The sequence below is a fragment of the Nasonia vitripennis genome, chromosome 5 (genome assembly GCF_009193385.2).
Source record: "Nasonia vitripennis strain AsymCx chromosome 5, Nvit_psr_1.1, whole genome shotgun sequence".
NCBI lineage: Eukaryota > Metazoa > Arthropoda > Insecta > Hymenoptera > Pteromalidae > Nasonia > Nasonia vitripennis.
Genome location: NC_045761.1, coordinates 21,574,074 through 21,587,517, shown reverse-complemented (window position 1 = coordinate 21,587,517; position 13,444 = coordinate 21,574,074). Strand labels below are relative to the sequence as shown.

Genomic DNA, 13,444 nt, shown 5'->3' with positions numbered 1-13,444 from the left:
ACGCGCGCGCGCGCGCGCGCGGGAGAATAAGTTATCGGGATCTAAATTTAAAGAGGAATTACGGCCTGAAGAGATACTCACGCGTATATAGAAGTAACCGTGTTTCTTCCGCGATAATTTACGCGAAATAAGCAATCAGTCGAATCTCTCGTCGTCGTCGGATTTTAATCGCTGCTCAAATTGAACTACAACACCCCCATTGTTGAAACATTAAGAGCTATCAGAGAGTTAAAAAGAGGGTGCCTTATTTATCTCCTTTAACTTGCACAAGACTGGCGTATGCGCTTTAATTTATTATCGGAGCAACTCGAGCGTTAATTTTCAACACAATGCGCGTCGAGTATATATATATCGCTGATAAAAAGAATTCAAACTGCGTCTGTGCGCGCCTCCTTTACTATTTTTAACTCGATCGTGAAAATTTGAGCGAAACTTTTTCGAATCGCCCAGGCTTGCGTAGCGCGAGATAACGCGTGTGTTATACAATTGTATATCTCACACTCATAATTATTTAACTCTTGTTACGTGCACGCACTTACGAGCCGCGTAACCGCCTGCGATACCATCAGCGCCGAAAAAATTCGATTAGATTAAAAAAATAACGAAATCGTTTTTCTCCCCTTCTTCTGCCCAGGTCCGGGTCATGTCGGAGCCCAGCAATATGCCACCCTTCTGGACGAGCGCCTACGTGGCGAGCCTTGCCCGGGGCGAGCTTTTCCGCAACCTCGACGGCAGCCTCAGCATCGCCCAGCAGCACTCGCTGCCGATCAACAAAGCCACCAACACCGTCAACGGCGGCGACAACTCGCCGACGAAAACGGAGATCTGCCCCTGGGAGGCGAGCTTCGCCCAGCCCGCCAGCGACTACCTGGCCTTCCGCAACAAGCTGGACAAGTCGTCGGTGAGCCTGGAGAACGTGATAGTGCGCGACTCCGAGAACTGCCTGATCGGCACGATCAAAGTCAAGAACCTGGCCTACGACAAGGAAGTGACCATCCGCGCCACCTGCGACAACTGGAAGACCTACCAGGACGTCAACTGCAGCTACGTCGAGCAACCTGGACTCTCGGCCAGTCCTGTGGTACGCAACCTCTACGACACCTTCCGTTTCCGGCTGCCGCTGCCAGAGGGCGATTCCGGCTCGAATCAGCTCGAGTTCTGCGTGCGCTACAACACAGAGGGCGCTGAGTTCTGGGACAACAACGCTGGCGCCAACTACGTCGTCAAGAAGAAACGAGATGTGAGCGCGAACGACGAGCTTCTATCGGCTCGCTGAGTTTTTCACAGAGAGAGAGAGAGAGACTTTGGGAGGACGGACTTTTCTTTCCTTTTTTACGTTTACTCATCACGGTGGAGGTTATACCGCGGACGCGAACGTCGCGGTAACGCCCCGATGGCTATAGTGTATACCTGTGCCATACATTACACACGAGCGATACTGTCGTCAAGTATCGCGACTACATACTCTGTACATAAACACATACACATCATGTCATCAGAATACATTAGTGCAATACTACATGTACAGACATTCACACGTTTATTTATACACGAGAGCGAGTGCGAGTGAGGATGTGGATGAGTGAGAGTGAGCGCATCGAATTCCGACATGTCAAGTATATACCACATACGATATTATAACCGCACGGTAGCAGAGTTCCGATGCCAAGTTCACGATAACACTTGATAGACAAGCCTGCCGGAACTAGTAGCAAAACGCGACTGCATATAATCTACTTATACGTATACTTTAAGTAAAAAAGAAGCTATACCGTCAACGTTCCTCAACTTCTCTCCGTCACCACAAACAGCATCGAATATAAAAGATGCGAAGCAGTCGACGACAACTCGACTGATCTGTTATGTTCGTTTTGTGTTTTCGGTTGACGCAGGCACCGACACTGGAGGAGCAAGTCGCCGAGCTGTTGAGCGCCTGCTGCGGCCCGAGCGAGACGCACAACGGCTTCACGCAGACGCGACTGCGCATCGACAAGGACCTGGCCCGACCTGCCGGCGAGGCTACCCGTGTGCACCTGCGCACCTGGAGCGAATTCGCCTCCTGGCAGCACCTCGACAACGAGGGGCCCTACTGGTGACGCGTCACTCCGCCATCAGCACACCAGCGCCATCTGTCGTCGTCGTTCGCTCACTAAGTCACACGTATCCATCCTCTAGTCCTCCGTCATCCGTCCGACAAGTGCCTACACTATATACTACTCATCGCTGCTACATACTACTACCACGTGTCCTTGGAGCTGTTGTTATTGTCGATCCTCGCGAGTGGTCCTCTTCCTCTGTACTATACACGGATATGCGAGTGACGATGATGAGAAAGAAAGAGAGAGAGAAAGAAAGAAAGAAAGATTCGAGGCAGTGCCATGCAGTACTCGGACGGAATCACCTCGACGCCTCGGTGAGGATTAATTATACAATTCATAATGACTTTTTTTCGGAGGAGAAATCACATTGTTTACGCGTGATGTGACGAGACGTGACGCGTCACGAAGATGCGTGTGTGTTTAACGATATTGTATAGCGATTGTCTTAATCAGAATGCGAGGTCGTATGATGCAGTTTACTTAATATGCAGAGCGTATTGAGAGATACCGCGGTAATCAAGGTATACTCGCGTGGATTTATCTGTGCGACGACTCTTGCCGTAACAACGAGTGATGAATTTTTTAGTATCGTGAAGTCGAACTGATCTGTTCATCAATAGCATGGCTAACGTGTGAACTGATGTAAATTTTACTGTGTTCCGATTTGGAATTAATACAAAGCATGGAAAACCTTAATTTGCCTGAGATTTTTGTTTCCTCAAGTTGCGACATCTAATGGTATGAATTAAAAATGAATTCTGTAAATGCAGCCGCGTTACGACACACCCCATCGATATTACAATGCGACAACGTCAACGGCGCACAATACCGCCGCAGTCGCATCATACACACATAATCTCCGCGCGAATTTTTAACTCAAAACAAAAATCTTAATTTTAATTTATCGACGCCGAGACGAAATCCCGAAGCGCAAGTTGATAATCCGATTTCCCTTATCTTTTCTGTCCCGACAGCTTACGCAAAATCACGAGAAGCCTCAGCCGGTCTGCTATTGCTGCTGTTGCCGTGTCTCTAGCGCTAATAGCCTTGAGACTCTGGCGGCCGTTTTAACGATCCCATTTCCATCGAACGAAAAGAAAAGACTCTAGAGGAGAAAATGAAGATGATCACATGCGCGCGTACGTATACAGCAAGAATAACGAAAACAAAAAACAAAATGTAAACGAGACGGAAGATAACGAGACGATTTACGAGATGACGAGAGCTTTGTGTCGTCGAATGTATATAAAAGCACGCAATATAATGCGTGAAAAGGAAAAAAATTGGACGGGGGGGCGCGAAGCCTGTGTGTAGCCCTTGCAAGACTGATAATATTTATAAAAAATAAAAAAAACCGATTTTCAATCGATCCTCGAACGATCGAGAAATAGTAACGGAAATTTGGCGATCGAGATCGGTATAGGCCGAGTGCGTTCGCCCCCGTCCTTTTTTTACACTTTGAAAGCTTATACAAACACGATCAGCAGCAAATGTTACAATACTATAATTTGATACTGTATACTCGTTATCACTGCGTCGAACCTCGTGCACAAGCCCGATTTTTTTTTGTTGGTCTCTTCTTGTGTTAAAAACCGTCGCTATAGGATTTAACGATCTTTCGACTCGAGTAATTCTGAGTACTTATTTGTTTCCCCATGTATACTCATAGGGTATATGCATAACCGACGTATGTATATACGCAAAACGTGATAGTCAGAGCGAGAGATGGAGGGTACGTGTATTTTTACATAAATGCGTGATAAATGAAGAAGTTTTTAGGATTATTCGGCGATGGAAGATTGTTAAGACTGGATATGCTAACGCGTGTGTAACGAATCTATAACGAACATATATTTTAACGAACTTTTAAACGTAGACTTTATTAGAGCGAGTGAGAGAAAGAGAGAGAGAGAGAGAGCGAATATAAGCGCAGAGAGACGGCGAAAGGTTTCTACTAGGCGTATATACCCCATGCACACTATTATTATACTGTTATTGTATGCATATAGATTTTTAACTATATATAATACACGTAGGAGATGTAGCTCTTCTCTTGTCAATTATACCTACCGCGTAAGGATCGATGAACGAAGCTTGTGGTATATTATATATTAGGCGGAGGATATGAAGATACAACGAAAAGCGCGTCGACTTGTTTATAACGTATAAGCTTCCACTTATATATTTTTTTACGATCGTGTAATATCGGATATAACTCTTTTGTTGTTTTTTTTTATCGAATCGAACAAGCATACACTTGCAAACGACGGCTTCGAGACGTGCGAAAGCCAAAATGATGATGATGATGATGATGATGAAAAAAATCGTGATATAATTATGCGCGGCCGAGTGAATTATGGCCGAGCGATTTTACTATATATTGTTTATTTTATTTTTTTTTACTCGGTATACACAACTGTAAGAACAGAAAATTTTTATCCTCGCATCGACGAGCGCGCGCGCGAATCTATATGTACTATTGATATATTATATTTATACACACACACACACACACGGACAGATATTTCTATATATATACGCGATGCGCGAAGAACGATAAGCTGGAGCGAAGGAACTATACGATTATATGTACGAAAAAGTTTTTAATCTCTTGGAAAAAAAGCACAAAAAAAATTATTATCAAATGTTACGATATAATATATTATATTTTAATCGATGTGTGCGAGCGTGCGAATGTGTACTTGTACCTGAAGTGTCATAAGTGTTTATAGATATGAATATATGCAGGAGTGTGAATGTGTCCCGGGCCATTTGTAGATATTCTCTTTGTCTTTAATCATCCTGTATAAGCGAGGAGTAACTGTATAGACGAACTGCTGATTTCGAAGATTGTCGAAGAGGAGGAGGAGGAGGAGATATGAGCGATCAATATAATATGTAACGATAATAATAAGATTTTTAGGAGACGGAGTCTTTATTCGCGTAGTGTAATAAGGAACGCTTTAATTTTCTCTCGCACCATGTACATCCCCCCTCTGTTCCTCCCTTTACCTACCGCTATATTACTATATTTTACGTTATACTACCTTTTACTTCTTCTTATTTTGGATTTTGCCGCGAATACATGGAACCGCCCGAATCGCCATTGTGAATCGCTTTCGGTCGCGCTGAGTGTAATTTGATGTAATTATACTAACTGATATATGTAAACGAGAGGACAATGTTTTTTTGAAGATATAAATGAAAGGATCATCGTAGCTTTACGAAGAATGAAATGTATTTCGATGTATATTATCACACCCACGCAACAAACGCATTGTAGTCAGAAACAGAGTAATAAAAACTTATTGTAAGTGTTCTTGGAAAAAAAAAATTACGAAGGTGTCTTTTTTGCTATCCTTAAAACCTTTCCAAACGTATCATATTGAAAATTTGAATGTATATCTATTTTAAAAAAGCATATCGAGTTCTGCTTGGCTCATTGATGGAAATAAAAATATCGCGCAGATTATCTGCCAGAGACAGCTCTCGATACGTGCTTTGAAGAAAAAATCTTTATTTTTAGCGAAAACATTCGGGTTAGTACAAGCAATATTTTTATTGAGAAGAAGAATCGAAGCTAAACTTTCCAGGAAAATTCGTTACTATAGCTCTCCAGGCCAGACGACGCTCTCGATCCAGTCGACGTAAGAGCTGACCCTCGAGTACATCGCCGGGGAGTTTTCGAAGGCGCAGAACTTCCCGAAGCTCGTCACTCCGACGAGGCTGTACATGCAGTAAGGCTCCGAGAGAACTCGCTGAAGCGGACCGCCGCTATCGCCCTGGAACGATGAGTTTTAATTGTTTTCGTCTAAGATACATTTTTTAATCGAGCTTGCGCAAGCTCTCGACTTAAAATTCGAATACGACCTGGCAAGTGTCTTTTCCTCCTTCCATCACACCGGCGCATAGTAAGCTTGGTATCAGTCCAGATGGCAACTGTCTACCGCCGATGTCGATCTTGTAGCTCCGCTCGCAGTCGTCTTTGGATATGTAGTTCAGCTGCACTTTCATCAACTCGTTGCTGCCCACTGCCTCGTCTGCGAGTAATCGAGATTCATTGTAATCGAGTTTCGCCTCTTGGCAGAAGCGCTGAAAGGCTATTAGCTAAATTTTATTTTGTTAAAAGAGCTAAATTCAGTACCGACCGTAAGCGGTCTTTCCGAATCCGCTGGCGATAGCGACTTTCCCGACCGGCTCGTGCTCGATCTCGAGACAGGCCGGCCTTACGGCGCCGCTGAGCTCGAGCGGTTTTTCCAGTCTGAGAAGCGCGATGTCGTTGTAGCGAGCCGGTAGAGTGTAGTTCGGGTGTTTGATGCGCTCGATTACGACTCGTTCTTGGTAACCGGGCTCAGGATCTTTTAGGAGGGTCGAGCCGGCTCGAATGCGGATGGCTGGTCCTCTGGAGAATTTTATTTCGAATAAATTTAATAAATTGCAACGTATGCTTAACTAACTTAACTAACGGTGAATAGAAAGTCGCTTCAACGACAGCTTCAAAAACGATGCGAGATTAATGAAAATTCCTCTTCTCCATAATACTCGCTCTTTCTCACAGCGAAATCTCATTCATCACGTACGCTCGTCCCATCCGCGAAATTTTCCATCCGCAATTCATCACGTAGTCGACGTGTCTCTCGCTCGTGATTACGCCGCATTTCTCTCCATCATCATCTCGTAATTACTCTCTTTCTCGCTGAAGAAGGGACGAGTCCCGGAAACGAAGAAAAAGCAATGGGACGATGATTTTTCGCGCCCATTGACTCCGACGCTTATCTCCTCGCCACGAGCGTATCTACTTGTTTGCTTGTGGGAGAGGAAGATTCAATTGCAAGCTTGCAGAGGAAACTCGGAGATAAGCTCACGGGGAAACGATGCGCTTATCGTTGTTGTAAACGGTTTGTTGAAGTAGTTTGCGCTGATGCTATTGCGTTTTCATTTTTGCCTTCTAATAACCAAACTATTTTTGTGAAAGTAAATAATGACATTAATTATTGGTAGGAAACTAAAAATTCCCGATAAATTGGCACAGCGGCTTTTTTTTAAATCGGTGTCAACGAACGGGACCGACAGACATGTCTATATAATCGCTTTTCCAAACGCTTCCGGTTCTATAAGTATAACTATTAAATTTATATACTCGATTCTGTGAGTATAGTTGTCACGTGCACAGGCGGTGTCACCTTCCGAAAGCAGATAAACTTACAACGTGTTTATATTATGCAAGCTTTACGAGGAATATCCCGGGTGATAATGCCGCATGTCGTCGGCCTAAAAATAAAGTTTGGCCAAAGCGGGTATTTTGAATTATGTTAATTGGCAGAGTATGTGGAATCGACGGTTGATTGATTGAATATGCACTGCTGATTCAAAGAGTGAAATTTGTATTTTATAGGTGATATGTATAGACAATTTTCTGATAGTGATTGGGTCAAACTTTTTTTTCTGCTAAAAAAAAATTGTGTATACTTGAAGCTTCTTCTAATCTTAATTTTTATTTACTCGAATTTACTACAAATTATATACAGCAATATAGGTGTATCGCTTTCATAAAAGACACTCGAGATAACTCGAATGTGATGTTATTTAATGTTTCGTTTAATCGAAATATCTACGAAAATACAATCGAAATCCACAACTCCAATAGATCTCTAAATCGTTCGCGAAATCTTTACAACTAATGAGCGTTCACACCGAGATAAGCCGTATATCTCCCTAAGCATCGACGCAAAGCATCAAAAAAAAAGCCGTCAAAACAAAACTAGTCAAAAAAATTATCTCTACGGCACTACGAGCTACGCGAGATTGAAAAAAAAAGGCGACGACAATTATGTCATCGCGACGAGGCGTCAGCACTCAGATCGAGATAGATAGAGACAGGGGCTTCCCCCCTTCGCGAGCACTGATCGTTCGCCGCGAAATGTGTCAAAAAATATGAGAACCGGCTGATCTTGCGTTATTGAACGCCTTGGACACGCGCTTCCCACGAGGCGGCTGTCCGGTGACTTTTAAGCGAAATCCGATACGCTCGCGCGGGCTGACGCAAAAATGCAACGGTTTTTCGATTATATAAGTAGTCTAAGCGGGTCTTTCGTCTCCGTATTGTTTTATCGTGTAATTTTTGTAAACACTTTGTTATTACTTTGTATCTAAGCTGATTCATGAAAGTGACCATGTTTTTGATTATTATACAACGATTATATAATGCGAATGAATGAAGCTGATGTAATTTCAAGTGAATTTGGGGGAGTGATAATATAAAAAAGAGCGAGTGTACGATCAAAACAAATAAAAAAGCTGCACACGTTTTACCGGGATTCGAGTAAATGAATTTTTCGATCCGCATGTGCTTTCTAATTAATAATACTGCTGTGTACAATAGCCACGATAAAATTGATAAAATTAAACGTTACAATCTCGAAACTCCCACACAGCATAATATCAAACACGCGACACTCCGCAATTGTCCGCGTGTCTCAGCTCTCTTTCTCTCACATATTGCAAATCAATAAATCATCGGCCGACTGCATAATGCACAATCTTCAAAAAAATCGTCAAAGTGTACACGCGCTCGGCGTCTGGCATAAGACACAATATACGATCGTCAGCGAGGTCCCATCGTCGTCATCGTATAATACAATACACACGCGCTCTCTACTCTTATCGCGCATAAGCATTATTAGTCGCTCGAAGCGAGAGGAAACGGGAACAAAAAGTCCCGCTGGCTCGCGGACCTCTCGTGATCAGTGACGCCTTTTTCCCTAATCTCGCGCGAAGCGAAACTTTCCGATCCGTCGTGCACGGCGTGAAGCTATTTATAGAAGCCTCAACTATACAGACGTCGTCGTCGCGTGTTGCGACGAGAGGGTAACAATGATTATTGTTGTCGCCCGATGCCGGTTTATCGGAGCCCTTATAATTCTCGCTGCTGATGCACCGATGCGCGTCGTTGGAGAAAGAGAGTAAAGTAATAATAGAGAGCGAGAGCGAGTTATCGGTTAGGTGCAGCGGACGATTTATCATCGGCTGTAAACCGGCTCTCTTTTGGGCTATTTATAGAGGAGCAAAGATGTGAAAATAGTCTCCGTCGCTATTTCCATAGTTGGAAGTGCGCGGTGACGATTGCGCGATGTTTGGTATGTGTTGCGGATACGGTATTTTTTCTTTTTTTTTCTGGGATTGAAGAAGTAGTCGGTTGTTAACGTACTTTCAGCTTCTTTTTGTTGGGTGTTTCAGATGGAGAGAATAAATCTCGACTCTGTGATTTATGTGATTACGCAGGTGTCATAAGAGCTGTACGTTTATTTATAGAAATTGCAAAAGAATATTGAACTATCTGCATATAGCCTGGTTAAAAAACTCGTTTTTTTTTGTGACCAAAAGCTGTAAAATTCTGCTGAATTGTCGAGTAGGTGACCGGCACAACTCGAAGGAGAATAAGCTGTCATAATATCGATGAATCGATGAAAAAAATTTTAATCGATTTGCTTATTCACTCAACCGAATATAAAAGATTTAAAAAAAATATGCGATATTCAAATACCTGTCTTTGGACTCGAGACAATGGCTAGCGGTGAGGACGAAATTTTCGGAGATTATGCTACCACCGCATTCCCAAGACACTTCAAAATCGACCGAGCTGCTATTTTCCGGCGGCTTTCCAAATCCGACAGCGACCTAGAACAAAGCGAGCAATGAATTTTCCATGTATCTGTCAAAAATAATCGTTAGTATAAACTGCACTACACACGATGTGATAAAAGTATTTTAAAATCCCGACAATGAGGTTAGTGGATCTGCTCTACTAAATGAATTTAATGCGATTTGCTAATATCGATAATTAATTATGATAACGATGATATCATAGAAAACGCCATGGACCAAAATATTGACCATGACACGTGTTTGATCTATATTTGCGAGAGAAAACGTTGCAGATAAGACTTGTACAAGTAATTAAAATTCTTTGATTTATTGTTTATAAACTGATCGCGATTGTCACAACTGATGCTATTTCGAGCTACTGATCGCATCGCATGTGTAATCCAGATTTAAATATGTCATTTACCCATTAGTCTTATTAGAGTCTCGTTGCATAGGATAAGCGATGCGCTATCTTAATTGCGTTATTGCTTAATATATCCAACAAATCTTGCATGAATATAGCAGCGTTTTAGAGAAATTTTTTTTTCAGCGAAGCGAGACAGCTCGTGCCTACTTTGATGAGAATTTTAAGATGAGTGTTTTAGATACAGCTTAATTTTCCACTGTTGTTGACAGTTTTGAGTGTAACTTCTCGATTCGTTAAAAGAAATTAGAGCTCAATAGTGTACGATAATATTTATTAGTTGTATCTGGAAAATTTACAAACTTTACACGTGCCAGTCAGTCAACTGTAATAACATCAAGGCTGATGGCGCCTACGACTGATCTCCGCTGGGAAAATACACTTTTCAACGAAATAAATCAAATCTTTTAAAAATTGCAAGTTTCATCACTTCCGACTCATTGATTACTGATAATTTTACATGATAATATAAACATTTTGCAAGTCTAGACTAATAATTTGTACATCAATTTTTTACAAATCGATAAATTTATATTGCACACATTGCCAACAATATTCTTAGATTGATTTTCGCGATTTAAAAATCCGATGTACTTTGTCCGAGACACATCGCATGAGAAAAAATGCATGAATATAGGAAGATTTACGATCTAAGTGATTTTCCATCCGATATAGACCAACAGAATATATCGAGTAATAACAAAATTGTTTGCAATGTACAACACGATGCAGCGATACCGCTATGAAAATAGAAAAAAAAAACGCTCGTTGAACTTCTCGCGTGTCGACGATCGGTTAAAAATCTCCGACGTGTTTATCGCGAGAAATTTCTGCCGTTATAAGCAATTATGAATCAATCTATCGCTTTCTGCAATGCTATAGGAATGCGTGTGACTTTTTGCGGCGCCAACCAGACATACACGCATCATCATCATCATCATTGGAACGTGACTTACATAATACGCTGCCGATGTAAACAATAACACGACGAGAAGAGCCATAATCTCCATCGACTCTTTATATATTATATTTTGCATAACGAAAGCAGGGGATTCGTGTCACGTGTTGCGGCGGGACATTGAAAAGCGCTGGAATCAATGCGGGAAAAAAGATCGTCGTTTCGGACTTAAAAATCACGTGACGGCTTTGGTGTGGATCACGTGAACTATACAGAAGCAGAATTTTGTCGTCTGTGGCGTGGAACGAGATCATTGTTATTGTAAAATGTTTGTTGAAAAATTCGAACGAGGAATAAGCAACGGATTAATCGGCAATTTTATCGAAAACTCGACATAAAAATATGTCCCCTTGTACATACGATAATTTCGAACATTTTCATACTTAAATTTAACCCGAGATAATCTCTTTATTTACGAGTAGGGATCAGCTCTCGAGTGTCATAAGCTTGCTTTGACAGTTTTTCGAGAAAAAATCGCAGACGCGTGGCGAAAAAATCTCTTATCGCGGGTGAAAAATAATACGGTTTACCATGTGCGGGAACTCGTTGCTCTTAGCTTTGACTCCGCCGACGATTAGGGGCGTCTCGACTATGCCGCACTCCGAGACCAGATTCGTTTGGACGCCCATACGGAGGACCGGGGCTACCTCTTCCCTCGTGACAAGTTCTGCGTATTCTTTGCATTCTGTACGGGTGGAACAATTATTTCAGATTTAATTCATTTTTTAATTTTACAATAATACAAACAAATATATAAATTTTTTGGTCTTTCACTTATTTCGGCTTGTTAATTATTATTACAAAGATTAAAACTATTAATTAAAACGTTTTCAAACGTATTCGAACGCAATCCAACGATAAGAATTCAACCATAACGCTTTACGACAGGCTTCGTACCAAAAACCTGAAAAAAAAAAACACTATCTCTATTTATTCCCTTACACTCATTGAAGTAATAAACGAAAGAAATTCGAATAAATAAGAATCTCCCCATCTCAATCGTTGTATCTTTGACAATACCCATAATCTGTGGGTATGCCTACTATGACCGAATGGAAAACTTTAACGAGGGTTATTCCGAGCGCTCGGAAAAATTCGTTATCGCGCCGGCGACTTTTTCGTTGATACACACGATCGAATAAACGTCAATTATGTTGGTCAATTGGAGCTACTCGCGGCGAAACGCGATAATGGATTCTCAAGTACTCTCGCTTCGTTTTATCGCCTTTTAATTGTGCACTAATTTGAATTTCACTGTATTTTGTTTGATGTCTTTCCTTGTATTCAAATTCGCGGAGACTCGAAATTGAAATTTATCGAAGGGGTTTGATTCGGTGTCGCGGAAGCGTTATTATTTCGTAGGAGAGATAAAGTTTTATTTTTGGAAAACTATTTAATGCGTTCGATTTCGAAAAACGCGAGATGCAATTCGCGTCCGATATCAAGGGGGTTAATGAAAGATTTAATTTGTTGCTCCATAAATATAATGAGATGCATCAATCAGAATTATCGACTCTGGTAGTTGTGATACTAAAATTACACGTATATAGTAGTAAATAGCGCGACAAATGTTAACTCGAATGAACAATGCATTGTGTAATTTTGATAAAATTCGTAAAGCAACGTAATAATAACGCGAGCTTAAGAAAAATTTAATCATCTACAAATCGTCCCAAATTTAAAAAAAAAACTTCTATATCTACGTACTACGTATTTATTCTCTGAATTATACAAAGCCAAGCACGAAACATAGATAAATCGTTTCAACATTCACCCGCAATATTTCAAATTTACTTTCCTCGGCATAAAATCGTCAACATACACGCGACAAGTCGAAGCATCTAATCAGTCGACAACCAACAGAACGCATAGAAAAATCGATCAACATTTGACCTCTTATGACTTCCGTGTACTCAACACCACGTATACATACTTCTCTGACTCGTCCTCGCTGTCGCATTCGTCCAAGTGCAAACTATTACAACAGCGACTAGTAAGAGATAATCCTCAGACGATCTTCTCATCCCCCGCATCGTTGGATGGTTTTTAAAAGCCTGAATATACTTTTCGGAAAAATAGCAGCAACTGCGTCGAGCTCTCACTGCCGATCGTGTTAGGCAGGTGATCGGTAAGGGGATGTTTGGGTTACGATAAGAGTCTGTTGTTGGCGATTTAATCGCATATTTTGCAGTGACTAAGCTTCTCGCGAGATTTATTCTTGCTTAAAAAATAATTTTTTAAACGCAATTCAAGATTCATACTTTTACCGATCTTTAACCGAAGGAGCATCAGACCTTGCGCCGCGAAGCGATAAATCGC

At 41.6% G+C, this 13,444-nt stretch overlaps 2 protein-coding genes across 17 annotated transcripts in view; one reads left to right on the top strand and one right to left on the bottom strand.

The window, feature by feature from the left end:
• The window catches only part of LOC100124048 (protein phosphatase 1 regulatory subunit 3B-A), a 23,830-nt gene extending 18,397 nt beyond the window's left edge, over positions 1–5,433 (top strand). For 8 of the 15 annotated variants that reach the window (XR_004345075.1, XR_004227859.2, XR_004227862.2 and 5 more), the window contains exons 3-5: positions 635–1,240; positions 1,893–2,413; positions 3,074–5,433. Coding sequence is in view for 7 of the 15 variants with exons in the window: in XM_032601026.1 (XP_032456917.1) it covers positions 635–1,240; positions 1,893–2,096 (810 nt within the window). In the remaining 8 variants the exon portion in view is untranslated. Of the gene's footprint in view, positions 1–634; positions 1,241–1,892 lie in introns of all 15 variants that reach the window. The other 7 variants (XM_032601026.1, XM_032601029.1, XM_032601027.1 and 4 more) reach the window with 1 other exon arrangement.
• On the bottom strand, positions 5,031–13,444 carry LOC100677916 (serine protease snake). 2 transcript variants are annotated; one of them, XM_008209269.4, is made up of 6 exons: positions 13,059–13,444; positions 11,656–11,810; positions 9,643–9,776; positions 6,248–6,501; positions 5,970–6,139; positions 5,031–5,881 (listed from the first exon to the last, which is right to left on the bottom strand). In XM_008209269.4, exons 1-6 carry the CDS (start codon positions 13,156–13,158, stop codon positions 5,705–5,707), a joined length of 990 nt encoding a protein of 329 aa, XP_008207491.1. In that variant the 5' UTR covers positions 13,159–13,444; the 3' UTR covers positions 5,031–5,704. The 2 variants fall into 2 exon arrangements, with proteins under 2 accessions (XP_008207491.1, XP_016841436.1); XM_016985947.3 differs by lacking the exon at positions 13,059–13,444 and adding an exon at positions 12,068–12,281.